Source organism: Nanorana parkeri, unplaced genomic scaffold, assembly GCF_000935625.1.
Source record: "Nanorana parkeri isolate BGI_ZX_2015 unplaced genomic scaffold, ASM93562v1 scaffold55, whole genome shotgun sequence".
NCBI classification, from domain to species: Eukaryota; Metazoa; Chordata; class Amphibia; order Anura; family Dicroglossidae; genus Nanorana; species Nanorana parkeri.
This window is the reverse complement of record NW_017306323.1, coordinates 2775564-2803351: the sequence shown is the minus strand read 5'-3', so window position 1 is coordinate 2803351 and position 27788 is coordinate 2775564. Positions and strand designations below refer to the sequence as shown.

The 27788-nt window shown below is 40.9% G+C and overlaps 2 protein-coding genes across 2 annotated transcripts in view; both read left to right on the top strand.

The window, feature by feature from the left end:
- The first annotated feature begins 868 nt into the window (after positions 1–868).
- On the top strand, positions 869–11872 carry LOC108804334 (keratin, type I cytoskeletal 17-like). The gene is made up of 8 exons (XM_018576040.1): positions 869–1087; positions 3234–3316; positions 5583–5739; positions 7910–8068; positions 8166–8291; positions 9508–9722; positions 11292–11314; positions 11769–11872. Exons 1-8 carry the CDS (start codon positions 914–916, stop codon positions 11870–11872), a joined length of 1041 nt encoding a protein of 346 aa, XP_018431542.1. The 5' UTR covers positions 869–913.
- Positions 11873–23471: 11599 nt separating this feature from the next.
- Positions 23472–27788, top strand: part of LOC108804320 (keratin, type I cytoskeletal 17-like) — a 9383-nt gene continuing 5066 nt past the window's right edge. The window contains exons 1-3 of the mRNA XM_018576035.1: positions 23472–23801; positions 26169–26251; positions 27361–27517. Of these exons, the coding sequence (XP_018431537.1) occupies positions 23472–23801; positions 26169–26251; positions 27361–27517 (570 nt within the window). The remainder of the gene's footprint in view (positions 23802–26168; positions 26252–27360; positions 27518–27788) is intronic.

The following is a 27788-nucleotide window of genomic DNA, read 5'->3' as shown; positions in this document are numbered from 1 at the left end:
CTTTAATGGCACCCCAATAATTCAAATACTTCTGGCAATATGGGGACTTGTGTAGCTTATACAAGAACATACAAACTCCATACAGATAGTTTCAGTGCTGGAAATGTATCCAGGACACCAAAACTGTTAATTAAAAGACCAAAGTTGTGGCTGGATGTGGGTGTTAAACAAAGAACAATGCAAAGAACAATGGCCAACCTATCCCTACAGTATCTTCCCAGATTTAACATTTGTGATGAGAGTTACTAAATGTTGCACACCATTCAGAAGAATGCTAGACATACATTTTTTTTTAATACAAGGCTCAATTCCCATCTTCAAAAAGACTTGAAGGCTTTGGCTAGACAATGCCTTAGAAATATCATGTATAAATCTACACGCAATAATTATGTTCACGTCCAGCTGTGGGTCATTACTGTCACAGACAAAGAAATCAGAGTAACGTGACAAACTTCAAAGTTTTTTGAAAAACTGCAGAATTAACACCTAGCACTCAGAAACTGAACAGAAACAATGAAAGCAAGCCTGACTGCCCGAGGACAGAAATTAAAACAAAACGAGGACTCTATTCATACGTTTATTGTATAATAATCCATCCAGGATTTACGAGTTGTTTTATAGAGAAAAAAATGAAGAAAATAACATACTACACCCACCCAAAGTACATGTATAAATAAGCCTATGATGGCAAGGTTGTGCACATCTTCCAGTAGCTCTTTGAAATTCAGGGAAGTTGGATCTAACACTAAGCACCATGTCTTCCCAGTGGAAAAGTGGGTCAGTTAGATCATCGGTGGGTGGCAGTATCAGCAGCCACAGAATCAGCGGTTTTGACCTGTCTAAGGGATCCGAACACTTTGTTTCTAATTTTAGCTCCAACGATGGCCTCTTGCATGGAGGGGAAAAGGAGACCATGCAGAACCTCAACATCCGACTGGCCTCTTACTTGGACAAAGTGAAAGCCTTAGAAGATGCCAATGCTGACCTTGAAGCAAAGATCAAAGAATGGTACCTAAAACACCAGGCCAAAACCGTTCCAGGGGATTACAGTAAATACTTTTCTATCGCTGAGGATCTCAAAAACAGGGTAAATTTGTGGACTAATTCACTGATTAGCCAATTTTTTTTAAACGTTATAGAAAGATAAAATTAATGATCAGCTTTCAGTGATGTCTACATTATGGGTGCACAGCATATTGCACCTGACATGAGAAGAAGTACCTGAGCTCATAGACCTCTTCTAAACATTCTAGTTGACTGGCTGTCATGCTGATTCATCAGCAACTCATCAAATTAGTCAATTAGTCACTGATTGAGTGATTTAGGGAATTTGACAATCTGCTTAGTTTTTCCAGGGGCTCCGTAACTAGAAAAGTTAGATCAATATGTGTGTAATGAAAGTTTAGGAACGGCAGCACAGGCTCTCTTTGAGTCATAACAATAGAATGTTAGAGGTTTGCTCGCTGTTGTCAACATTTTTGAGCCTCTGAGACTTCTCCTTAAGCCTAAGCTGACCATTCACCATGCATGCTAAATGAACATTGGCTTTTCTGTGGAGGACATTGAACAATGCTAATTGGTTGCAGAGATTGTATCTCATGATGTACAATCTCGGCAACCAATCAAATTAGTACTCATTATTACTGTCAGGGGGGTTCTATTTTGATATAGCAAAAGATGCTTGAAATTGTTGCGTGGGTTATGAAAACCAGTCTGCATGTTTGCCTATAGAGAATCTGTTTTGATAGTAGTATGGGGACTGCCTTTGTTAAACTCTTTCTGAACATGCTAGCTTCCTTGCTTTTTCAGGTTTGAATACTTCCTGAGCTAATGGCCAGGAACAAGCATGCAGCAAGTAAAGCCAGAATGATGTTAGATACTCAGATTTAAGCCATTGAGTATTATATCCAGACAAGTAGCATGTTCAGATGGCAAGACCAGCAATGACAGACTACATATATGTCTAGGTTTCAATGACAAAATGAGCAGGAGTTGGGCTTGATTGCTTACCTGTCTATTCAGTGAATAGTAGTCTGCACCCTTATATGCTTTGACACATTTAAAAGTATTCAATGCAGCAAAGAGTAACCCAAAGCATCCAATTAGTGTTACTTGTTTAGTCATTTGAATTAAATAAATGGAAATATTTTTGGTTACTATGGAATATTTTTAGTTATAATGGATTACTGCTTTCCACTTCTGCTTTGCATACTGCACTGCGTTACTGAATAAGCCTATACATTAGCTTAGGCATAGTATAGAGTACAATGGCTCAATAGTGACCCATTAGATCTCATCTAATCTAACCTAAAAAAATAACTGCTAATATCTGATTGCTTGATACATTTTTTAAATGTTACAGAAATGTTTATCTTCAATACTATTGTTTTCACAAGAAATGTTAACTTGGCAAGTACGTACATAGAGTATTATGTAGTAACATTTGGCATGTTAGTAAAGAGTTGTCTTTAATTTCAGTCAGCTTAATCTAAACTACTATAAAATGCCAGAAGTCATTTCTGAATCACTTGACTATATATATAAAAAAAAAACATTATATTTTCTTTATTGCATAGACAGTTCAAATATCCTGAGATGTAACTGTAATGATAATAATATACTAAGGATTATAATAAAGGATCTCATAAAAAGCAAGCTAGTGTTATGCAACCTAGGGGGTCAGTCTACATACAGGGGCATATTTAAAAAGAAGTGAATGTGACTTTCACTAAACATTACTGGTAGTGAATAAACCACTAACATTTAAATACAACTGCATCAGGAAGATTCGCCGGATGTGAATGTTTGGTGAATAATAGATTAACTGCTTTATCAATATGCCCCAAAATGTATATTTCTGTTCTACTTTTGATAATTGATGTTGAGGTGATTTATTCACTATCTTTTCTCCTTTGGGACTCTATTTGCAAGCTCCCCTTCTTCTAGTTCTTGACTCTGCCCCTCCAAGACTTGGAGACTCATTAGTCCTTCTGCCGGAAGAGGGAGTGTCACTATCTGCTGCATTTGCAACAACAATGTTAAAAGAAAATCAGTAGTGTAATCCCTGCTATAAGGGCCTTGTCAGGAAGGAGGAATTGGGAACTCTGAATTATAGACTTCTCCACCAGAGTTCCTAGGGAATGTGGGCAGCTTTTGACTTTTTGACCTTTTGATTTACCAGTATGACTTAAAGGATAACTATACCTTTATTTTTTGTTTGTTTTTTTCACTAGATTCTAGTAGAAACTACAGAAAATGCCAGGATTGTGTTACAGATTGATAATGCCAAGTTAGCTGCAGATGATTTCCGTATTAAGTAAGTGTGTTTTTTTTATTGCATGCAGACTTTTTAGCATCACTAGATCAGCCAAACCAGTTCTTGGGACATAAGGTTGCAACCCTAGACAGTCTGATCCAACATTTTTATAGGTTGTTATTATTACACAATAACTTTCAAACACTCTTTTCATACCAAAACCTTAATGGAAACCTGTGCTTTACCCATGGAGGGGTTACTGAACTTCATGTTTATACTGCTCCTTGCTTTTAAGATGCTCCATTCACCCACCAAAAACACCTATCGCTCTGCACAACTTGCGGCCCTTTAGTGTTTTTAACGTGCAGCTCTTGAGCCCCACCAGGCAGTAGAGGGAGCACTGATTTTAAAGGGGCTTTAAATAACATTGATCTCTAGCAGTTTTATGCAACATGTACCTGGTCTCCGACTGTTCACAAGCATTTATATTGAGCAGTCTCTGACCATTTCCTAATTTTTCAATATATGCTAGTCTTCTGTAGCTTTATATATAAAAACTATTACATGCTGCCCATTGGAGAAATTGGGGGCCACATTTTAGGCACCCCATACCTTGTAAGTTGACAACCATTGCTCTAAGGCATAAGGAGCATGGGACTCTCTCCCCTTCCTGCCATAATGCATTACTGGGTCCATGAATACCCAATCACCAGGTCCCAGTACTCTCTCATACAGAGGTGTAAGAGCCCTTAGCCCTGTGTAAAATCAGACCAGAATGACTTACAAAGGGCAGCTTCTTCTCTTCTGTGCTGTGGCTGAAAGGAACAGAGGGAGAACAAAAGGGTAGGGGAGTAAAAGCAGTTGGTGGATCAGCATTAAAGTATTGTTCTACTCAGAATGAGCAAAGCATGTGTCTACTTTAAAACTGTTTCCTATTATTACAAGTTACCAATTTAGTTTCAGAACTAAAAAAAACTAAATGGCCATCTTCATTGTAGATAGAAGTATGCAAGACAGCAAAATCCTTCTGAGACCCTAAAAAAGTATCTACAGTGGGCATGCCAGACTCAAAACATGTGCCAAACTAAATGCCATAACTGTAAGAGGCTTATGGCTGAAGGAAAAAAAAGAAACACTAAAGCATTTTAAAAAGTACTAAACCGACTATTCATCAGTTTAAAGTATACGTTCATCCAACAATAATTTGGTTTTGGATAGAGTAAGGAAGGTTTACAACCCTTGTTGGGCTTTTAACATTATCCATTAGAGAGATTTACCCTTACCTTTTGTCCCGGTGACACCGGGACAAAAACATAAAAGCTTTTTACTTATAAGGCACCACCACAGCACTTGTCTCATACTGCAAGTCTTAAGGTGTCCAAACACCTCACAACCATCGCACGACTTTCGTTGTGCGATGGTTGTAAGGTAATTAAAATCTCGTACGATCTGCCCATCTTGGACAGGCAGATCGTACTTGCGATCATCGCAAGCCCTCCCCGCTGAGGGGAGGGCTTCCGATGATTCCAATGCTGAGCGCGCAGTGTGCGCTTGCACACACCGGCCCGCTCTGCATTTGTCTTCCGAGTACGACACTAACCCGCCAAAAATCTTACGATTTTCAGCAGGTTTTTAAGCGTGCTCGGAAGACAAAAGACGTGCGACCATACAGTAGTAGAGGTTGCACACCTTCCATACACCTGGCGATTATCGTATGATCGCGGGATCACCCGCGATTATCGTACGATAGTCGGCAGGTGTATGGGTACCTTTACTCAGCTTGTCTTTTCCCCAAGGTTTGAGAGAGGCCCTGCGCTAGCAGTTGCTGCTTTTGTGAAGGATAACCACAGCAGTGACATAACAAGGCCTGATTAAAAAAGCTTTTTAAAAACACAGAACACCCTTTCCTAGATGAAGTGGCTTTCCCAGTGATTCTTTATTGGAACTACCGTAGCCCTCCGCCAATCACATGGTACCCTACCAGTCACTAAGGATCACAATAGCATTACTCATAACATGTGCTGCATTCATTATGAATGGGCTGCCAATGCACTGCAACAGATTAAAAGACACACGTCATGTATGCTGTAAGACACATTTTCCTCCTCATTTGTCCCTTTTTTTTGTCTGATGTAAAGATATCTATGAAAATTTACTATTTAATTACCAAAGGATTATTATGCACTAAAACCTTTGTCTTTTATCTATCACTTTCGGCATGTAAATTTGTACATTCTTAATGGTCTGCATAACTGGGAGAGTTAGCGCGCCAACTGAGGTATCTAATCAAAAACATGAACTCATGTAGTATAATGTTTAATTTCAGATATGAGAATGAGGTATTACTACACCAGAATGTTGAAGCAGACATCTGCGGCCTACGTAGAGTATTAGATGACTTGACCTTCACCAAGTCCAACCTCGAACCTCAACTTGAAAGCCTTAAGGAAGAGATTGAGTGCCTGAGGAAGAACCATGAAGAGGTACATAATGAAATAGTAAAGCTTTTCATTGTGCTGTTTTTTATAGAGTGGGCAAGAGTTAGAACTTCTGCTAGATATTGCTGTCTGTGGCTCCACAGAAGATATTAATTTTTTCATCCTGTTCTGCCTCCCAGTCATAAAATATACAGGAAGTAAGGAGATACAGTATCTCCCAAAAGGAGACATTGGCAATAAAACATAACTTTGCCAAAGGTTCTTACCCTTCCACACTATCCAAAATGTTTTTAAAAATTAGCTGTTGTTGCACTTTAAGTTGCCATTTAGATTATGGATAGCAATTGGTACACAGTTATAAACCAAACTGAAAAAACATAGGTCTACCAAATACAGTACCATTCTAGTTGTATTGATCTACAGTTTACCATAGCATTGTCAACATGTTTTTTTTTCACCAAACCAGAGGCTTTTAATTTGGGGTACAATATATATCTGTTAGGGGTACAAGGATGATGTCTTCAAACATGTTTTATCTTTTGGGGGTGGAGAATTGAGGCTTTATTTTGTAGCATGTTATGTTGAATGAGGTGCCAGCAGGCCAGTGCTTGTTAGGCCTATAGGATAGAGTTAAAGTGTGTAGCCCACCTCTGACCCCCAAAGGCATGTGGTGAACTCCAGGGGCAGGGAGGGCTGACATTTCCCTCTCAGAGATGTATCCTTAGCCGGGTTGTGGGATGGGAACAGCAAATGAATACACAGTGTAGGAATACTTTAGTTGAGCAGAGGATAACACTGTGTAATAGAACCACAACTGGATAGAGGATATTCTTGAGATCTTCTTGAGGCATGGACCTCAAGAACTAGACACCAGACTAGTTCTTGAGGTCCACACCATCCTGTCACCTCCAGCAGTCAAAGGGCTTCTCTGGTTCTCCTTCCCAAATAGTTCCAGAGCCCTCCTGAGTCAACATCTGGCCTCCTGTAGGCTTGAGGCCTAGTCAGCTTCTCCATCTGTGTACACCCTACCCCAAGGCTAGGACCGGGGGTAGACTACTCTGAGCACATGGCAATTCCTGAGTATGTATGCACTTCCCCAGCATGCACCACTGACTATAAAACTCCTAGTGATTGGATAGTGAGGCATAAACACTCCCAAAGTTCTCGATTTGGTTGTCCCACTCCCATTGGCACACCCTACTACAGGTAGGTGCAGACAATAGCAGAACACCTAGGAATTACCACATAATCACAGACTACAAATCAGCCAGACTGATTACAGTGCCAGCAACGCTAAATTTAAAGAGCCACTCCACTTAGAGCGAAGGGGCTGCAAGTGCAACCAAAGACAAACGTTTTTTTTTGTAGAGAAGGTTTAGAACACCTGTCAGATTTTACTTGCTGTTTGTGTTCCCAGAACATTCACCCCTCTATTTGTCATGGTGACTGCTATCTTACAGTGAAAGCAAACATCAAATTTTGGGTTGTTATAACAACAAGAATACACTATAAATCTTCCAATGAGGACACTAGTTCTAAGGATCCTGCTGACCACCAGGGATTTCCTCATCATGGAAACATTTTCTCTCATTTCCTGCTGTGGCAAAAAAAAAGGGGGGGTTATAAATCTCCCTTACTATACCCAAAACAAAACAAAAAAGTTTGGGCTTCAATTCCACTTTAATGAGGAACAATAAAAACAGGATTTGTGAACACCTAATTAGTTGATTAGTTGGGCTATTAGAACGTTTCTCTCTGTTTCCAAAGGATTGAGCGTAGGCCAGCAGCAAAATCTGTTGTTATGACTTAAAAGTAGATATGCTGCAAGTGTTTTGACATATGTAATCTTGGTTTTTAGGTCTTGCAATGTTCTCCAATCCATCACATCCTACCCTTAGAGATACCCATGAGAATACTGTTGTTCTTTCATGAAATTGGGTTAGTGGTGGTAAAACGGCCTTCCACATTGAAAGGGGTGTAAACAGGGAGAAAGGTTGAGGACCACTGGTCTAAACCAACAATGAGCAAACCTTTTTTATGCATCTAAAGTGAAAGTAGTAACATACAGTTTCTAGTTGCAGCTGACAATCATTCTTGGACCCAAGTAGATGCTTCTAGTAGATTCTGAGATCCTGTTAATTACCTGACAGTCAGATAATGTGCAAAGACATCTGCAGTATAGAGTTATAACTGATTTTCTAAATGTCTCACTCAGGAAATGAATGCTCTCAGAGGACAGAAGGGAGATGTTAACGTGGAGATGGATGCGGCCCCTGGAATTGATCTAACCAAACTTCTGAGTGACATGCGCTCCCAGTATGAAGAAATTGCAGAACAGAACCGTCAGAAGGCTGAACAATGGTTTAGAGAAAAGGTAACCTTGAATTAGGGTGTTCTTTATTTCTTGGAATCTGACCATCTGGATTTACTTAAAGAAAGATTTACTTAAAGAATGTCTATTATGTTTGCAGAGTGCAGAACTCAACCACGAGATCTCACACAGCAGTGAGATGGTTGAAAGCCATAAAAGCCAACTTACGGACCTCAGACGTACAGTGCAAGAACTGGAAATTGAGCTCCAAGCACAACTTGCTATGGTAACTTTCTTATAAGCATACTGCTGGGCGATGGAGGCCATTGTGCGCCATTTGGGTAGTCCTAATTAGCAACAATACTGATAGGCAGTATTGTAGGTTGTATAATGATCTCATCTGTCCGCGTATGTGGTCTTGTATGAAATCTTTCTACTGTGTACTGTGACCTAGATCTCACAGAAAGTGAATATCATTATGCGTGTTTTTAAGCCTTTCAAGGACACCAAAGAATCAAGTCTCAGTTAAATAGTTGTATCTTCTGCTGTCCAACTGCTTAGTAATAATGTTGGGATTACCGTTTTATAGCACATCCAAGTGTTAAGAAATCAGAGATCAGTGGAGCATTTTCCACACTCTACCTCCCCTGCTCGTAAGACATTCTTAGCAGTAGTTCTTACTAAAACATTTATATAAGAGAGGCGGGGCAGAACTTATACAAAAGGGTATTATCAGGTGGCAGACAGTGATGCTAAGAGGCCCCTGTGCAAGTAGAATGTTTGTCCTCCTCCTCATTTAACCACTGGTCAAGTAAAATAACTTAATCTTGTGTATCGAGTGAAAAGAAGTGAGCAGTGTCCGCGCCTTTGTGCCAAAGGGAGAGGTCTAAAGGTCCCCACACACCTTACGATAATCGAATGATAATCGCGGGAAATCCCACGATCGTACGATTATCGTAAGGTGTGTGGGAGCCGTGCAACCTTACAGTAGTAGAGGTCGCATTACTTTTAACTTACGGACATGTTCGAAACCCCGCCGAGCATTGTATGTGGCATGTTGGTACGATAAAAGCCGTACGGGCTGGTGTGCGCAAGCGCACACTGCCCGTTCGGCATTGCGGTCATCGGAAGCCTGCCCCTCAGGGAGCGTGGCTTGCGATCATCGCAAGTACGATCTGCCTATGCAAGATAGGCAGATCGTACGTTTTTTTAAGTACCTTACAACCATCGCAAGACAAAAGTCTTGCGATGGTTGTAAGGTGTGTGCCCAGCCTTAGGACTCACCTGACCCACATCTTGTAAAAATGAACCCTTAAGTCATGGGGGCTCTTGCACAACTCCACAATCTGCACAAATGTCCTCCCCTCATCTCTCAGGTGTGCATGAGCCAGTGATGTCTAAATATGCCCCTACTGTTCCTTTTATTTAACGCAGTCATAGCTTAGTCATATTGGTATCACTGAAAAGCCAACACAGTCTTTTTTTATTCTTCCTAAAAACAGAAATCCTCATTGGAGGGCTCATTGGCAGAGACAGAGCATTGTTATTGTGCACAGCTGTCACAGATACAGATCCTTATAGGAAATGTGGAAGAACAGCTCAGCCAGGTCCGCAGTGATCTGGAACGTCAGAATGCAGAGTACCAACTTCTGATGGACATCAAGACCCGACTGGAAATGGAAATTGAGACGTACCGCAGACTGATTGATGGAGAGCCGTAAGTTTCAAGTGGCAAAATGTTGGTGGGAATTATCATGTTCACTCTAGTGTGGTTGTAAGAGCAGTAGGGCATAATGTTTGGGGAATATAGGTGTTTCCTAGCCACTAGGTAACTAGATTCCATCAAATACATTTCAGGGCCTACTTTTTGGAAATACTGGACACAACTTTTTGTTTACCAAAGTGTTTTGCTATGTACAAACCACATAGAATGGCTTCTCTCTGTTTTAAAGTTCATGAGCTTTGCTACATGGAGCTCTTGGGTAACTGACCTTTTTGTAACAAAAGAAGGTTAATCCTAACAAAGCTAAATTAAGTTTATTTTCTGCCATTCTTTCTTCCAACCTTCAGGAAGTAGAGGACTGGTAGTCACAGGCTACTTTAATGGTTGGTATCAAGAAATAGGTAAAGTGCTGTCTATTGCAGACAGCTACAGTTCATTAATGAAATGAGCCATTTCTTCCATTAGGCAAGATGAAGTTTCTGATGAAGTTTCTATGTCAGGAAGTGCACTGTAGAGGCAATCTTGAGCTTCATAGCTCCTTAGCTTCTTAAAATCATTAGAAGGATACACAATATGCTCTTCCATCTCCTTAGCAAAAATGGTCAGGGTCACTGGCGGGTGTGACTCAATGTAGCAGTCAAGTTTTAGCTCCGGGGATAACATTTATGGGTGACTCAGTGCAATGAAAATGAAAAGAAACAACCCTGTTGAAGAGTTAATTTACACAAAAATGATATTTTAGTTATATGCAGAACCTGCTGAGTTGAGCCCCTGTCTTGGATATTTCAAAAGTGCCATAAATTCCTACCATGCTCCTGTTTTTTAACATTTTTGATGTCCCCATCCAGTTTTGCATGTTCATGTTACTTCTGGTTCTTTTCCTGATCTAAAAACAAAGCAGGGAGAGTTAAAACCCCAAAGTCCACAAAACATGTCCAACCTGGGATCTCAAGCACAGATATCAGAAATTGTCAGGTGGTTTAACTCTCCAACATCTCCCAAAAATTGAAGTATTGGCTTTCAGAGGACTGAATCTATAATTTACCTGTAATACTATTAGCATAATGTCAAAAGGGTTCCCTGTTAGAGTACAGTCCTGATGAGGAGCTCTCTCCCTTGCAGTAACACTGTGGGGCACATGCACCCTTTTGCAATGGAATAGGGGGCGCACCTTTAATTCAGGGATGTTGATCTTCTAATTTTCTCATGCAAGATCTTCTGTTTTTGTGACTACATACTTGATTATTCCCTTTGTATTTCAGCACTGCTAATCAAAGCACCATCTAATACACAAATCATAGCAAATATTGCATTAATAGATATTGTTATTCTTTTTTTTAGATGGCAATACAAACCCCAACCAGCTCCTGTGAAGGGTAAGTAATAGTGTTTTGTGTGAGGGCAGGTGGTCTGTTTAAATATGAACTTCAGTTAAATATTAAAAAGACTTTAACCCGGTTATGAATGTATGTTAAAATAATGATAAATGTATTGTAGATATAGCAGGGGAGAGAACACAAAAGACATCAGTTTGCTGATGCTCTCTAATTGTCCAATCAACAGCCTGGGGACAGGCAGTGACACTAATGCATTTTTTAATTGTAATAGAGATAGTGGTGTCACCATTATTTATGCTGGTGTTCATGCTGTACAGAATTACAAATATAAGGTAAAACTATGCAACTACGGCTCTGGATGTCATAGACTGATGTCACATGGGCAACTAACCTAAGACATGCGGGAGCCTCTTCCGCTTACCTCTGTAGAATCACTTCCTCACTGTCCAAGTTGATGCCAAATCTTCCTTGCTAGTGAAGGGGCACAACAGAATGACATCTCACTGGCCTGAATAGGGAGGGAGCGATTCCTTTGAGGCTGGTAATGATGCTGATTCCGGGTAATTGTCATCTGTATCAGATTCATCCATGTGACATCACCCTTTGGGTTGGGTTTGTTCAATATTGCTACACTGAACTAAACTCACAGATAATTGATTAGTATGATTATAAAGAACATAGCAAACTTTCTTTTCTATGTTTTCATCAGAACAAAATAAAACCAGGAAAGTTACGACAATCGTGGAGGAAGTGGTGGACGGCAAAATCGTATCACAAAAAGTGAATGCAACAGAAGAGAAGGTGTAAGCAAGAATGTCATCCTATAGCACTGATGTGCATATTCCACATTGATACGATACATGTATGCTTTTATATTGTATTCAATGCAACAGGGAACTGGGTGCATCTATGTTCTTTTATATGCAATAAACTTTATAATGCAGTACAATTTGTAGTCATTTTTCATACTTCAAGAGAGAAAAAAAGATATTCTAGATCTACCAATAAGATTTGTTTGACTTTTTCACATAAGAGAATTAGATGTAGCCAAATTCCTAGATTTCCTAGATCTGATAGTTGTAAGTGTGATATAGAGGGGGCCCGTCTGCCAACATTGCCCTCTAGTGGCAGCCAGAAGCAGCTAGTTCTCAATGGAGCAGTTGGAAAAGTAACGGTTATGTTGTTTGAAACTTTATGTTTGCTTTGACACAGATACACTACTCACCCTGGTGCCAGGGGAGGGGAAGGGGGGAGAGGGAGGTTGGATGGTAGGTGCTGTCAGTGGATGTTTATTACCTGGGGGGTGTTGCTGCTGGCGCTGGATGCTTGTTACTGGGAGGTAGTGTTGTGTTGTTGTGGGGGGTGCTGGATGTTCATTATCAAGGAGAGGCTGTTGGTGCTATCTCTGGGTCCGACAGCTCTGTCCGGTGTCTCGCCCAGCTCAATAGATGCCAGCAGCTCCAGGCAACCAGTGACATCAGTGAGCTGGTTGGGAAGCAGGCAAGAGCAACCTGGGAATCCTTGTCTGCCCCCCTGCCATCCCCACATGACTCAATTAAATGCCACCTGAGGCAATTGGCTTAGGCTGCCTCATTATAGGGATGGTCCTGGGTAACCCATCCCATTAAGTTTTTGCAGGGACATAGGAACATGGAGGGTGTATTCTAAAAGTTAGCCTTTAGTTAAAATGGTCAATGAGGCTGACTATGTTAAACCATAAAACTGTCCTCCAGACTGATAGTTACTACTACTTAAGTTTTGCTCTAATGTTTACAACAAGCAGGCACTTTGTACAAATTAAATCTTTTTACTGATGTGTGGAATATACTATAAGACATTATTTTGACTTCTTTAGGCTAGGTGTAGATTGGACATGATCTACTGATTTTGATCTATCACACAGGACGAAATAAGAAGGTCACTTAACTCCCAACCCAAAAAAAGATATTCACCTTTCCTTTACTTCAGTGCTTGTACATTCAGCCACAGGGAGAAAGCATGCATAGCCCAGGCAGTTTGGAGGTTAAACAGGGCTTTCTTTTCTTAATCCCGGTGACCAAATAGAGCAGCAAAGCCACAAGGAAATGTGTGGATGTGCTGCTGGGGAAGTGGAGAAACCAGCTGACCTTCTTAGCTTGTCCTGCATTGGCAAAGGAAAGGGTCACTTTTAGAACAAGACCCTGGTTCTGCCTATAACTTTGCTATTTATTCAGTTGTTCCTATTCTCCGTAGCCCTTTCCCCAACACCTTCCCCAAAGTCCGCCTCCTGGCAGGTCACTCTTACATGATGACATGTTCAGGGGGGTGGGGGCTTGCAGGGTAAGGGAGCAAGCAGTAGTGAACAATCTTGAGGGGCCTGCCAATCACAAGGTCCTGTTATATTACATACCATAGTTGGTGTTAATTTAAACATAACATAGCTTCCCACCTGAAAGTCTGGGGAGACACCCTCCTTTAGTTCCCTGAACACTTGAAACTATGCCCTTTGGGGGGACCCCCCCATTGCTCAACCTGTAAGTAGTGAGGAGGGAGCACAGCTGCTGGAGGAGACCTGCTGTGGGACACATATGGACAACTTCAAAATCTGGAAAGTAAATGCTAATAAAATTAAAATTAAGAAAGCATTTTTTAACAACGTGTCCTGATTTTTTTTCCTTTATACCCTTAACTGCACGCACTGATGAGTTGGTTAGGGGTCTAAGGGACCCCTTAAGCCAGATTATCATGGAGGGGGCAACCACCTACTCTTCTTCCATGTGGGACAGGTAGGTGGTAAATAAGCCCCCCCCCACACCCCCAGCACTCCCTCCCTATTGTCAGTTTCAGCATCTCGCACTGGTGCTTTAGGATATGGGCCCAGTTTTATTTTTTGGGGAACCCTTCTCAAAGCACACCCAAATACTCAAGGGCATGTACGCTGGAATCCACATGGCCGTGGGTCTGCACACTTTTTGCCCCCATTGTTATGGGGATACAAGCCTGCATGCCTGGTGTGCCAGGGTGTTTTTTCTGGAAGCAGAGGCATGCATTTTACATTTACATGTTTTTTTACATTTAAAATACAAAGTAAATAGATAAATATAGAAATTCTCAACTTGAATTGACAACACAGGTTCAGCACTTCTAATAGACAATCATTTTATTTTCGCCTGAAAATACAATGATTTAGCAGTTCATTTGTGTTTCTTTTGGACAATGGAAACACAGTAATTTAAATCTTTAGCCCGAATCTGCTCCATCCACTGGCACTTTTCCCCGAGGTTGATCTGAAGAGAGCTCTCCCCCATCAAAGCCACAGCCTGGTGGAGCATCCACTGGATGCTTGCCAACTTTCAGCCAATAGTGATTAATGCTGCTTAATTCTTCTTTGCCCTCTCTCTATGCATGTGCCTTTGAACCTCCATGACATATCTAATCGGCTAGCCTCCAGGAGAAGGACCACCAGAGGCAGATTGAGAATGGTAGCAATAAGCCCCACTGGGGTGGTGATACGGGCTGAGGTAGTAGAACAAGTGTGGGATGCTGAGCTAGACTAAGAGAAGCCCAGTGGCCCTTTCCTCAAAGGAACTTGCTCCTCTGAATCAACAGGCTCAAGTAGCAGGTTGAGCTTAGGAAAGAAAACAAAAACACAAACTTTTTAATTAAAATAATTGTCATAACATGAATACATTTACCACATCTGCATACTCATGAGTGGGTAGGTGAGCATTATTAACTATCTAGGGGCATCCAGCACACTGTCAAAGTCCCGGAGCTTTCTAGATTGAGCAAAATCTACACGCTCAATATAAATTATATTTGATGCTTTGCAGCGGCAGTTATGCAGAATCTAGTAAAACACAATTCAAACACACGTGGAGCCAATTACTACTTTCATTACCCAGTTTCATTAGAGAGACTACAACCATACAAGATCTGCGTCCTTAAAAACCATCATGCTGGTGTCTGGCTGCTTTGAAGAAACTTCAGAAACAGATGGGAAACCTATGCTGACACTCACAATGCTCAGGTGTGCAAAGCAGAATGCCTGCATGTTACTGCTGCCATTTGTGTAAATTTGGTTGCTCCCAGGAAGATAGGCAGTTGCAAATGGTAAAAACCCTGCTTTACTGTTAGGCTTCAAAACCACCTACAAGACCTAGGTGACAATGATGAAGAAGCTAGACATGTGCGATTCGTTTCGTTACAAATCGAAATTCGTATGAATTTTCCTGAAATTCGTAAATTCGGAAGCATCCGAAATCCGAATTGCAGTTTCCGAATTATATCCGAAATACGAAATTCCGTTAACGAATTTCGGATCTGAATTTCTTTGAAACGGGAACTAATATTACCCTTGTAAATGAGGTTGAACAACATGACAAGATTTTTTTTTAATCCGAAATACGGATCCGCTGCTGCTGAGGGTTGCATTACAATACAGGCAGGAAATACAAAATTCCGTTGACAGAATTTCATTCCGTTATGAACATTCGTTATGATGACGTTAAAAAGCAAAATACCTTTGTTAATATTGGAGTTGATGAGGTTTTTTTTTATCCGAAATCCGTTAACGGAATTTGTATTTCGTTTGGTTGACCAATCAGAGGTTTTCTCTTCTGCTGCTGAGAGTTGCATTACAATATAGGCAGGAAATACGAAATTCCGTTGATGGAATTTCGTTCCGTTACGAACATTCGTTATGATGAAGTTAAAAAGCAAAATACCTTTGTTAATATATTGGAGTTGATGGTAGTTTTTTTTTTTATCCGAAATACGAAATTCGGATCCGAAATACGTTAACGGAATTTCGTATTTCGGATAAAAAAAACAACTACCATCGACTCCAATATTAACAAAGGTACTTTTGCTTTTTGACTTCATCATAACGAATGTTCGTAAAGTTACGAAAATGTGCCGAAACTAACGAAAATTCGTATTTCGTACGTAATACGAAATAATGGATATTCAGAAACGAAACAAATTTTTTGACGGTGCACAAGTCTAGAAGAAGCTAGGCTAACATGTACCAAACAAGCATGGATATACTGAGGACCCTTTGGGATGTCTTCTCACTAATCTCAGCAAAAAAACAAACAAGTGTAGCATCATTGGGGAATAAAAACTAAGTAATGTTTGCCCAAAAGACCCAATGGACAGCTAGCCACCACCTACCTTGTGTTATCAGATAGCACTTACCTGTCTCACGTGATACTTTATATGTCTTGTTTGATTGATTTTTCTTTTACTTTTTTTGTACTGTTTAATTGACAATTAAGAGTTTCAATAAAAAATTTATATAGAAAAAAATATTCATAATAAACAGGCTGAATTTTTTTTTGGATTGAATCTTGTCTGAATCTTGGATCTTCGATAAATTTGTCCAAATATTGGCTGAATGGTCACTGAATATTTACAGGGTTATTCACTAAAGGGTGAAGAGTTTGGAGAAGGCAGGAGAAGTGAACAATCTAGGACAACATAGTTGAACTGGAAAGTCAGCTGAATTGGAGAATGTTTCCAGTTCAGCTATGTTGTCCTAGATCAGGGGTGGGCAACCTCGGCACTCCAGCTGCGGTGAAACTACAAGTCCCATGAGGCATTGCAAGACTCTGACAGTCACCACTCCCAGAGGAAGAGGCATGATTGCAAATCCAATCATGTCTTTGCATCTAGGAGTGACCGTCAGTCTTGCAATGCCTCATGGGACTTGTAGTTTCACCACAGCTGGAGTGCCGAGGTTGCCCACCCCTGTCCTAGATTGTTAACTTCTCCTTCCTTCTCCAAACTCTTCACCCTTTAGTGATTAATCCTGTTAGTAAACATTCCCCCTAGGGGCATATTTAAAAAGCAGTGAATTTTACACTTATCATGCATTCACTACAGGTGAACAAATCACTGCAATTTAAAACACATGCCCCAGAAAGATTCACCTGCAGTAAATATTGGGTGAATGTCACATTCACTTCTTTATTGTCACATACCTTGGTAGGAGCCTATGATGGTGAGGGTGGCCTCTCTTGCTGCTCTTGTCCAGACACCCCTAAGTATGATGGACAGTAGGTGTAGGGACAGAAAATGGGCACCAATGACTGGGAGGAACATGATGACAACTGACCAGATGAAATAGCTGACAGAACACTGGAATCTGCGAGAAGTCACCTCTGAGTGATGATGCCAACAGCAGATGCAACAACACTAATGCAGAATGTAGAATCATAGTCAGAAACACTCCAGGTCAGAAACAGGTGGGCAGTACCGGGACAGCAGGCAGGAGCACGGTCAGAGACAGGCCAGGTCGATAACTTGCGGGCAAATCAGTACTATAGTGCTCCCTGCCAACCCAACAACCTGTCCTTCACAGTTTACAAAACAGAAAATGTTTATCCTTCACATAATCAGGAAGGATCATGATTAACACATGAGAACACTGCTGACACAGCAGCACTGCAATGCTGTATCAACCACAACATTCATCATCACTGTGCATGCCAAGGTCATAGTTACGATACTGCCTGCCTATTACCTGTCAATCACCACCTGCAGCCTGCCCTATTGAATAGTGATCAGTGACCATGACAGTTAGGTGACGGGAAGATACTACACTACGACCAGCTTCCACACTGCAGCCAGTTCCTGCCAACCAGCCATACAGAGCCAGAAATACATTCCCTGCAATGTGATGAAGGTCTCCTCTGTCCCAGGAAGTAGCAGGTAGGCAAATCCTCAGAAGGCCACATGTTTGATACCCCTGGTGAAGAGGCTGTGGACTGGCCAGGTAGTGTGTAGTTAAGAACGTCTGCATCACACATCTCACATTTAAATTACTGTTTCAAGCTGTAAAGGCATATCAAACTTTATAGCTTGGAGGGAGAGTTCCAAGTAACCCTTTGCTCTTACCAACCCACTACTCGACCAACTTATACTCACCTTCGACATGCTCCCCCCATCTCTTGCAAACACTTGCCGTTTCTGGCATTTGGGGCCTCCAAGAATTTGTTTGGCCGGAGGAGCAAATTTCCAGGTCCAAACACTTTCATATGATGAGAGAAGCAACTTTATCAATCAAACCTGTATAAGCCCCGAAGTGACCCATGAAGTGTATTTAAGTTATATTTCCCGGTTTGGAACACATTCAACTTGTATTTCCAAAAGGGAATCACCTAAGAGGTTGGTGATTTCCAGAGAACGGAGCCAGGAGACTCACCTTACAACAGTGCTCTGGCTTTCGCAATCACGTTGACATAAGGGGGTTCTCACTGTCAGTATAATGAATAGCAATATCAAGGAACCAAACCCTACTTCACTCTCCCTAAAACTAAAGAAAAAGGTCTAGCTAGAATTACAATGAAACAAGTACCTGTCATGAGCAAGAAAACGGTGAACAATACTGCTGGCTGCATGCAGAGAAAAATTAGGCTTAAGCTGGAAAGACGATCATAGGAAGCCTCCTAAAACTATGTGATGTATTTAATTAGCTTTTTGATTGTCATACACATTAAAATGGATAATAATAAAATGTCACATCCGTGCTTGTAACAGCAATATAAGCCCAGTTAGACATTAATCTACCTGCTGGCTCAGCAAGATTCCTAGTCCCTATAATTTCTACATAAAGTGCTCAGCGCTAGTGATAATATTCTTTTGTTTAAAAATACATCCAATAATAAAATAATTGTACAATGTATCTGTTAAAACAACATCCCCAATAAATATATATTTTCACAGTGATAAGTCCTCCCGTCTTTGTCCTCCCGCCAGTGATTCATACCTGCACTCACCAGATGGGGTGGACCATTGGGATAAATGGTCTAACAGCGCTCAAATGCAGTTAATTTTTGTTGGTTTATTCATCCATCCATTCAAGAATTCTAACTTCTACTCTCCTCCTCCTGATGTACAACAGCGCATCCGATTTTCATAAAAATATTAAGAATCAACTATAGCGTAATTCAGTTTAAAAACATTAATTTTTTTAAAAAGGATTAAAAACACCCACAATGCTATATGGATACTATTGCGTTTCAAGTAGGTCTAAATCTCCATTCAACAAAAGATCCCACCAGGAAACAATCCTTCAATATCTGTTTAGCAAAAGACTTCAGCCTGTAAAGCTGGCCACACATCTATAGATTACCTGCAGATTTTCTATGGTTAGATGGAAAAAGTGTAACAGATTTCTCCATCTGGGCCTGTTCGCACCATGTCCGGATCATGTCCAGACCAGAACAGTTTGTTACCGGACCAAAAAAGCATCCCAATGTATCTGTATGGTATTTCTGGGCTCTGTCCACACCAGCGCAGTCCGTTCCGGACCAGACAAAAAAAATAGTGCTCGTCTAATTTCTCTGGTCTGGAATGCACAGGAACGCATGGAAACGCGTAAAAAATGCATACAAAAAAGGCATTCAAACGCACTGCACTGCATCTGAAACCCCATCTTAAGCTTAAAAAAAACCTGGAACGCGGAAAAATTATGGTAAATTTGCAACAAAACCATGGCAAAACGCAATGCACTGTGTTCCAGATTTGGTCTGGAAAATGGTGTGAACCTGGCCTCTACACTAAACTGTGTGGATGGAGGAATCTCCCGCCGGCTTCAGTATCTTGCTAGTTGGCCCTGCTGGCTTTCAAAATACATGAACAATCTGATTGGATGGAGGCATTTTTCTGGTATTTTGAGATCCAGCGGTGCCAACTAGCAAGATACTGAAGCTTGGCCCAGTGGGAGATTCCTCCATTCACACAGTTTAGTGTAGATGGAGGAATCTGTTGCACTTTTTCCACATGACCATAGAAAATCTGCAGATAATCTATGTATGGCCAGCTTAAGTCCACCCACCATGCTGAAGTCTTTTGCTAAGCAGATATTGAAGGACTGTTTCCTGGTGGGATCTTTTGTTGAATGTAGGTTCAGACCTTTTGGAAAGCAATTGTATTCATATATCATTGTGAGTGTTTTAAATCCTTTTTAATAAATTCTTGTTTTAAAACTGAATTACGCTATGGTTGTTTCTTAATATTTTTATGAAAATTGGATGTGCTGTTGCACATGAGGAGGAGGAGAGCAGGGGTTGGAATTCTTGAATGGATGGATGACTAAACCAACAAACATTAACTACACTTGAGCGCTCTTAGACCATTTATCCCAATGGCCCACCCGATCTGACGAGTGCATTTATGAATCACACAGATGGGAGGACACAGATGGGAGGACTCATCATTGTGAAAATACATTTATTGGAGATGTTGTTTTAACACAGACATTGTACAATTATTTTTTTATTGGATGTATTTTTAAACAAAAGAATAGTGTCACTAGCGCTGAGCACTTTATTTAGAAATGATTGGAAAGGCCATTTGGGTCTTTTTTGCACAGCTGCTTTTGAGGGTTAGTGGTTGGGGATTAGGTGTGCGGATCATTTCCTAGTCCAGCCAACTACCATGAGCCATCTATTATCATAGGCCAGCAATATTTACTGTTGAAAGACACGTACCACAGTATCTACTAGAAAATTACATCATGGGTAATAGTGAGCATGGATTTAGGAAAGACAGTTGTCAAAGCCTTACCTGTTATGACAAAGTTAGAACACATTAAGGGGTCTATTCACAAAGCTGCCGAGGGCAGCCGAGTGAATGACCGATCAGAAGTGAAGTGAGCCGAACACTGTTCGGCTATTCACTTCAGGCTGGTACGGCTGATTTCAGCCGTATATCGGCTGAAATCAGCTGTACATCGGCTTGCTTCGTATCAGCCGAATGCCGCTCGGCCAGCTTCGTCTTTCAGCACGGCTCAGCGCTCGACTAAGCCGCTCGGCCGTGATCGGGAGCTGTACGGGCTATTGTCAATAGCCCGTACAGCACCCCCTCGGTTCTCCTGAACCGAAGGGGTCCTGGTGCCGAAGCTAGCTGAAGGATCGGCCGAACCTACGGCCAGATCCGTCGGCAGCTTTGTGAATAGACCCCTAAGTGTTTTGCAGTGACTATACTTAGCATATTTGATACCCACCCCCCATGCTTTTCCAATTGTTTTAAAATAATGATTATAAAATTAAATAAATACTAAGAATGTATATACCAGTAACAATAGACAAAAAATGGCAATCCTCACAACGCATGAGCCCCAAATGGGCCATCGCATACAATACACAGAGAACAACAGTGAACTGTTACAATACTCAGGCAAGATACGGCAAGTTGTGACAGTATGCAGATAACCAATGGGCAATCCTAACAATATGTTGGCAATAAATAGGCAATCATGACAATATGTTGGCAACAAATGAGCAATCATGACAATATGTGGGCAATAAATGGACAATCACAGGCAACAAATTGCGGGCAACAAAAGGGTAATTGTGACAATATATAGACAACAATCAAGTACTTGGTCAATATGCCAACATTTTCTCTCCCTCAAGCAACCCATATCTGTTCACATCAATCCACTCAACCCAAAAAGAATGTCCCCCTCCCAGCAGACTACTCATCTGACCTCAAACAGAGCAGCAACTGAAGCAGAGAGAAAGATATCTTCACCCGGCCATGTTATGTGACCCATCAGAGCCAAGGAGGAGCCTGAAAGTGCTACCTCTTATCTGTGCTGCTCCGACAGGGCACCAGGGCATTACATGTGAATTTGCCTGCAAAACTGTGGGCAACTTGCACCATGACTTTGCAGCGTCCCTGCTTAGTGGTTGTGTACAGCATGAGTAACAGTCCTAGAGCTCCCCCAGCCTGGCTCCACCTGGAATGGACAACTCTTCCCCCCATTGTATACCACTGGTGTTCTGTAATACTGCAGAGAAGAACTGGGCAGAGCTGATAACATTGCTTGGGATTTCAGTGCAGCAGAGTCAGCATCATTAGCTCACTACAGGAAGTTAGGAGCTCACTGGATTTCTGGCAGATCATAAGTACTTTCTATACTTTTAGCATGTTTAAAGGGATAAACATGGAAATATGTGCATGTGTTGCAGACATGTACCGCATGTGTTGCAGACATGTACCGCATGTGTTGCAGACATGTACCGCATGTGTTTCTTTAAAGGCAGCCATTCTTAACCCTTTTTACACTGGATGAAACATTGAAATATTTTTTTTAGGACTTATTAGCATGATTGTTCAGTTGTAGAAAGTTTTAAATAAAAGAACGGGGCACACCTTAAACATTTGACACCCAGAGGGGTTCAATTTGCTGCATCCCCCTTCTATATAAGACAATTATAATCTTAATATTAAATTAATAATAATAAGGAGCATGAGAAACACAAATTGTGAAAAGTGTCCTCTCTGGTGCTCATTAGAGAACTGTCCCTCTATATCGGTGGTCAATGAGGAAGTGACCTCTTACATTTGTGGTTACTGAAGAAGTGGCCCCTTACATTGTATGCCAATGAAAAATATCCCCTTACATTGGCCATTGTAAAAATCTGTCACTGCTCATGGAACCCCTAATAACCTCCAGAGGTACCCTAGGGTTCCATGGAACCCTGGTTAAGAAGGTGTGCTTTAACCACTTCCCGTCTGGAGCAATTTTTTTATTTTTGCAAACAAATAATTAAATCTGATTTTTTGGGCTAGAAAATGATTAAACCCCCCCAAACAAATGCCGACAGTGTGCAGTGAAATCAGAGAAGTGATATTAAAGTTAAAGGACCCTATGATACAGTAGGGGGGAGGGCGGTTTGAGGAAGGGGAGCTGCTGATTGTGACCACGTTTCATGTTACACCCTAAATATGGGTGTAACATGAAACATGGTCTGGAAGGTGGAATTGGCCTTTTAACTAATATACATTCAGAAATGGAAATATGTTAAGGATCCCTTTCCCAATGTGTGCTACTTGGTTCCAATGGGCAGCAAAAGCTATTGCTTTACACTTGACAGAGTCTGTAAAACAATAAATTCAGCCTGCTGTCAGGTCAAATATTGATTTACCTAATAAAGTGTATTTTCTATAATATTTCACAAATCTATTACTAAGCCCATTAACATACAAACTGCAGGGATTAACATGTCACCATAAATGTAGGATTAGCCCCACAAGTTTGCAGTGATGGTAGTAATCCTTAAAATATCAGTTACACATATCTCCAGAAAGCTGCCATATAAAAACCAACGTCATAATTGTTATTTACCTGACTAATTGTTATCTGTTTTTCAACACCAACAATCTCCTCTATAACATAACATTTATAGGCATTCTGAAATCTACGAAAAACAGAGCTTGCATATTTTTTTACATGCAATTTGTAATAATCCAACCTGGATTTACTTTGTGTTTTATAATGAAAAAAAAGGTGATGTGGTACTACACCCGTCTCAGGGACTTGTATATAAACCTCATAGCTGTGTAGTGTTACATGATCCACTAAGGGCTTCTTACCTGAAGATCTTCAACTTTGCACCTGACATCTTGCATCATGTCCTGTCATTGGAAAAGTGGATCTGTAAGATCAGTTAGCAGTGTGAGCAGCCACAGGATCAGCAGCCTGGTTGGAGACTTGGCTATAGCATCTGACCACTTTGCAGTTGGGAATCATGGAGCCAACGATGGTCTTCTACATGGAGGAGAAAAGGAGACTATGCAAAACCTCAACATTCGACTTGCCTCTTACTTGGACAAAGTCAAGGCTCTGGAAGATGCCAACGCCGATCTTGAAACAAAAATCAAGGAGTGGTACATTAAGCACCAGCCTAAAGTAGAAGACTATAGCCCATACTTTCGCATCATTGAGGAACTGAAATGCAAGGTGGGTTTCAGAAGATGTTGTATGGATATTAGTAACACTGTCAGACAGAACATTGTGCAAGAGAAATGGCCACAAGCCTAGAAATTAATCATTTCTAAAGCAAAACTGTAATGAGCCACCATCAGTGGCAAGGGGTCTACAAAGCAAAGCTATTTATACCCCTAAACATTGATGATCAGAGGTGGGCATCCTGTAATGTACATCTATAGGGATCCTTTTCATACCCCGTATCACTACTGCCCACTGTAGTTGAACACATTACAATCTAAATGGTTCTACTCGGAGATTTCGCTTCCTCCTTATGGGCCAGTGATGTATTGGGCCAGTGATGTGTTGAGTTTGTGATATGTACCAAAGGAGAGATGTTTCTTCTTCATGGCAGGATGGAGAACTATGCTGTTCCAGGCAGAAAAGTAGTTGAGTAGTCTGCACTGCAAACAGTAGAGCTAAATTCTCAACACTGTCAGCGATCCGAACAAGCTTTCAAAGTAATAGGGGAAAATTATAATTGTGAAAGAGCAGAATGTATAAAAATGTGTTCAGACTTGGACCAGGGCCATACCTACCTTAATGGCATCTAAGCAGCTGCCTGAACTGCTTATGATGGTAGTTCTGCCCTTGACAAGCATCATGGAATTGGCTAGAGGCTTTTTCCAAGAGAAAGGATTTAATCTTAGACCAGCTTTATTTTGTACAGCTCAGAGTAATGGCAGTGGCTGCAAACCAAATTTAAAATGATTTTTACCCGCTCTACCAAGATTTGTCTGAAAAAAGCACCCTGGGAAAATTATGTTTTTTGAGCTGCAGCAGGAGCAATGCTAGCTTTGTAACATTCTTGCAATTCTCCAGCTGAGATGCAGCAGTAGGGGACACATTCATGGGACATGTGTTTACACATACCCCATAACCAAAGGCTTGTTTCTGGATTGCAAATAGGTGGAGTAAAAACACAGTGGTGCGCTACATTGCTATAAATCCTGCAGAAACATTTCTTTGCATTATGAGGCATCGCAAGACCACTCAGAATGAATTGTTTGCCTAATGCAGCATGTGCAAAAACACATGTAGGGGCCCAAAGACTGCCCCGTAGGCATTGGTAATTACTTAATGCCATTTAGAGTCTAGCATCTGCAAGTAGATATACCTAAAATAAAAGATGGCACCATTCTTTTGGAGAGAAAAGCAAATGAAATCCTTGTTGGGGAAGTACTGTGATGAGTAAGAGGTAGAAAATATCTGTAGGTGTGACATTTACTCAGTACTATTATTATTAAACAGGATTTATATAGCGCCAACAGTTTGTGCAGCGCTTTACAATATAACAGTACTTAGCATACAGGCATTTAACATGAAAATATCCCACTAGGTTCACTTTAAAGTCCAACGGAACTTTCAGTTTAAATCCGCTAAATACATTTCAGATATCTCAGCACAAAATATGTTTAAAGTCTTACAGTATGTTTTGTTTAGAAAGCCCGCCCCCTGCCAGCATGCTGTAAAGAACCTTGCTCCGTAGGTAGAAACAGTGGTCCCCCTACAAAGGTCCGCCACAGCCCCTGTTGAGTCAGAACCAGAGCTCTCCAATCAGGAGGGAGCATAAGCTTTGCTGATTGCAAAGCTATAGATCTGATTCAGCAGGGGTGGGTTTGACCTTTGTAAAGGGACCGCTGCTTCCACTGAAAGAGCAAGAGTCCTTCTCTGCAGTTGCTGGCAAGTGACAGGCTTTTCTCTACAGGCTGTAGATGTTTCAGAAAGAAAATAATCTCCCCGGGTAGACTGCACTCTCTCTCCTTTCCTCTTTCTCTTCTTCTTTTTCCATTTCTCTCTTACTCCAGATATTCTGGCTACTCTGTTTCTCTCTTTTGGAATGTACATTCTCACGCTTTGTTGCCTTCTCACGCTTCACAATGCCTTGGATTATGGGACCCCCCTCCCCTTCTCCGATCTGCATTTACAACAATGTGACCTTGGTTATGGATGCCTATATAGTTTAACCTGGTTTTATAAAGTAGCCTAAATTTGTTCAGATGCACTCAGGATGAGTGGTAAAAGAAAGAAAATCAACTATCAGACTTTGATCACCTTTTGTCGATGCAGCTAGAATATATTTAACTGGTTTAAACCAAAAGTTGAAACAAAACCAAAAGCATACATTGAATAACACTAGAGCTAAATGTATTAATTTAGGAGTATTTAAATCTATGCGGTGATCTTCAGGGGGTACCCGATAAGCTGTTTGGTACATGGTAATATATAATTTAGTATGACTCTACAGATGCCATAGAACATTTTTATATTGTATGAGCCATGAAAATAAATGTTTTATTCTATTTTTAAAAAAAATACTAAACTGATCTTAATCTCCAGATTTTATCTGAAAGTAATGAAAACGCCAGAATTGTGCTGCAGATAGACAACGCCAGGCTGGCTGCTGAGGACTTCAAAATTAAGTAAGTGGAGATGCTAGCAATAATGTTAGGTATTATTCTTTCTCATTATGGCTAAGTATAGATGGCTGGTTAGGGATGCTTAGGCTCCATCAGCATTCAGCTCCATTTAGTGCAGCTTAATTGGACATTACACTGATGTTGTCTATGTTTTGTAGAACTTTGCTTTTGTTGTAAATAGGTGCTACCAGACCATGGTAGTTGTATGTGAATAAAAAAAACACATGCTGTCCACTTTCATCAACCTGCAGATGGCAGATCTTGTCAACACAACAGAAACCTATACCATATTGCTACCCATACTGTCACGGCTAGCAAGCCTTCTAATTGCAAAACAACAGGGAAGCCTGGTTCTCTACCGGATGCCGGTACTTGTTGTTAGATGACTGTGAAATCTGATTTAACTCTGTGTTTTCTTTTGTGAATTAAATATAAAGTATTCAGTAGGTTCTTGAAAGATAGATGATATATTTGCCCCCAACAACCGCACACGGGCAGCAAAGGGGCAGTAAATCTGTTGATCTGTATTTTTACTGCCTCCTGACCACCTACCTAAATCCTAATATGGCGGCTGCTCGGAGTTGTACACAGCCCGCAATGCTTTGCAGACGCAGCAAATTTTGTATAGTAAGCCAGTGCTGCTTGCCAAACACAACTATTTCAGTCAACGGGACTGCAAAACTACTTGGTATGGGGTTGTGTCACAGTATTGTAATGTAGAATCGCCTTGGGTTAAAAAAAAACATGTATTCAGGAGGCAGTAGGTATTCAACTGCACTTGACGTTCATCTGCACTCTGAAAAGCCATCTAAATCAGTCCAAAAATCGGCACACACTGTGAATCTTCATCAAATGTTTCTTTATTAAAATCCAGGCAACAGTATAGTGTATCCCCACCAGATGGTTTTTCACCACTTAAAAGTGATCTACCACAACAAAAAAAGAAACACAAAAGATGCAGGTTAACAAAAGAGGAAGAGCTTTTACAAGTGATAATGGTATCACTCACCTATGCCAACTTGAGCTTGATACAGAACCTTGTATGTAATCCATCATAAAGTTTAATGAATGGTGTTCAAAATCATGGTGTGCAATTAATGATTCTCTTTCAGGTATGAGAATGAACTGTGCCTCTATCAGAGTGTAGAATCAGACATATGTGGTCTGCGTAAAGTATTGGACGAACTGACATTTGCTAAATCCGCCCTGGTACCACAGTTTGAGAGTCTGCAGGAAGAGCTTGAATGCATGAAGAAGAATCATGAAGCGGTAAGAATTTTGGTGGTGGTGGGGGGAATAGTGTCAGTTATCACCAATGGTGTATATAGACTGAAGAGGGAAGTGTGGAGCCTTGCAGAACACAAAGAACCCCCACTAGATTATCTGCTCAGTTGCCATGATGGCTATCATGTTAGGTTCTTTGACTTTTGGCCACTTGCTTAATAGTACAGGCTGCAAAGATAAAAAGAGCTAATATAATGAAGTTTCTGATGGGCATATCCTCCAGATTGGGTATCCAACCATAAAAAAAAAAAAAAAA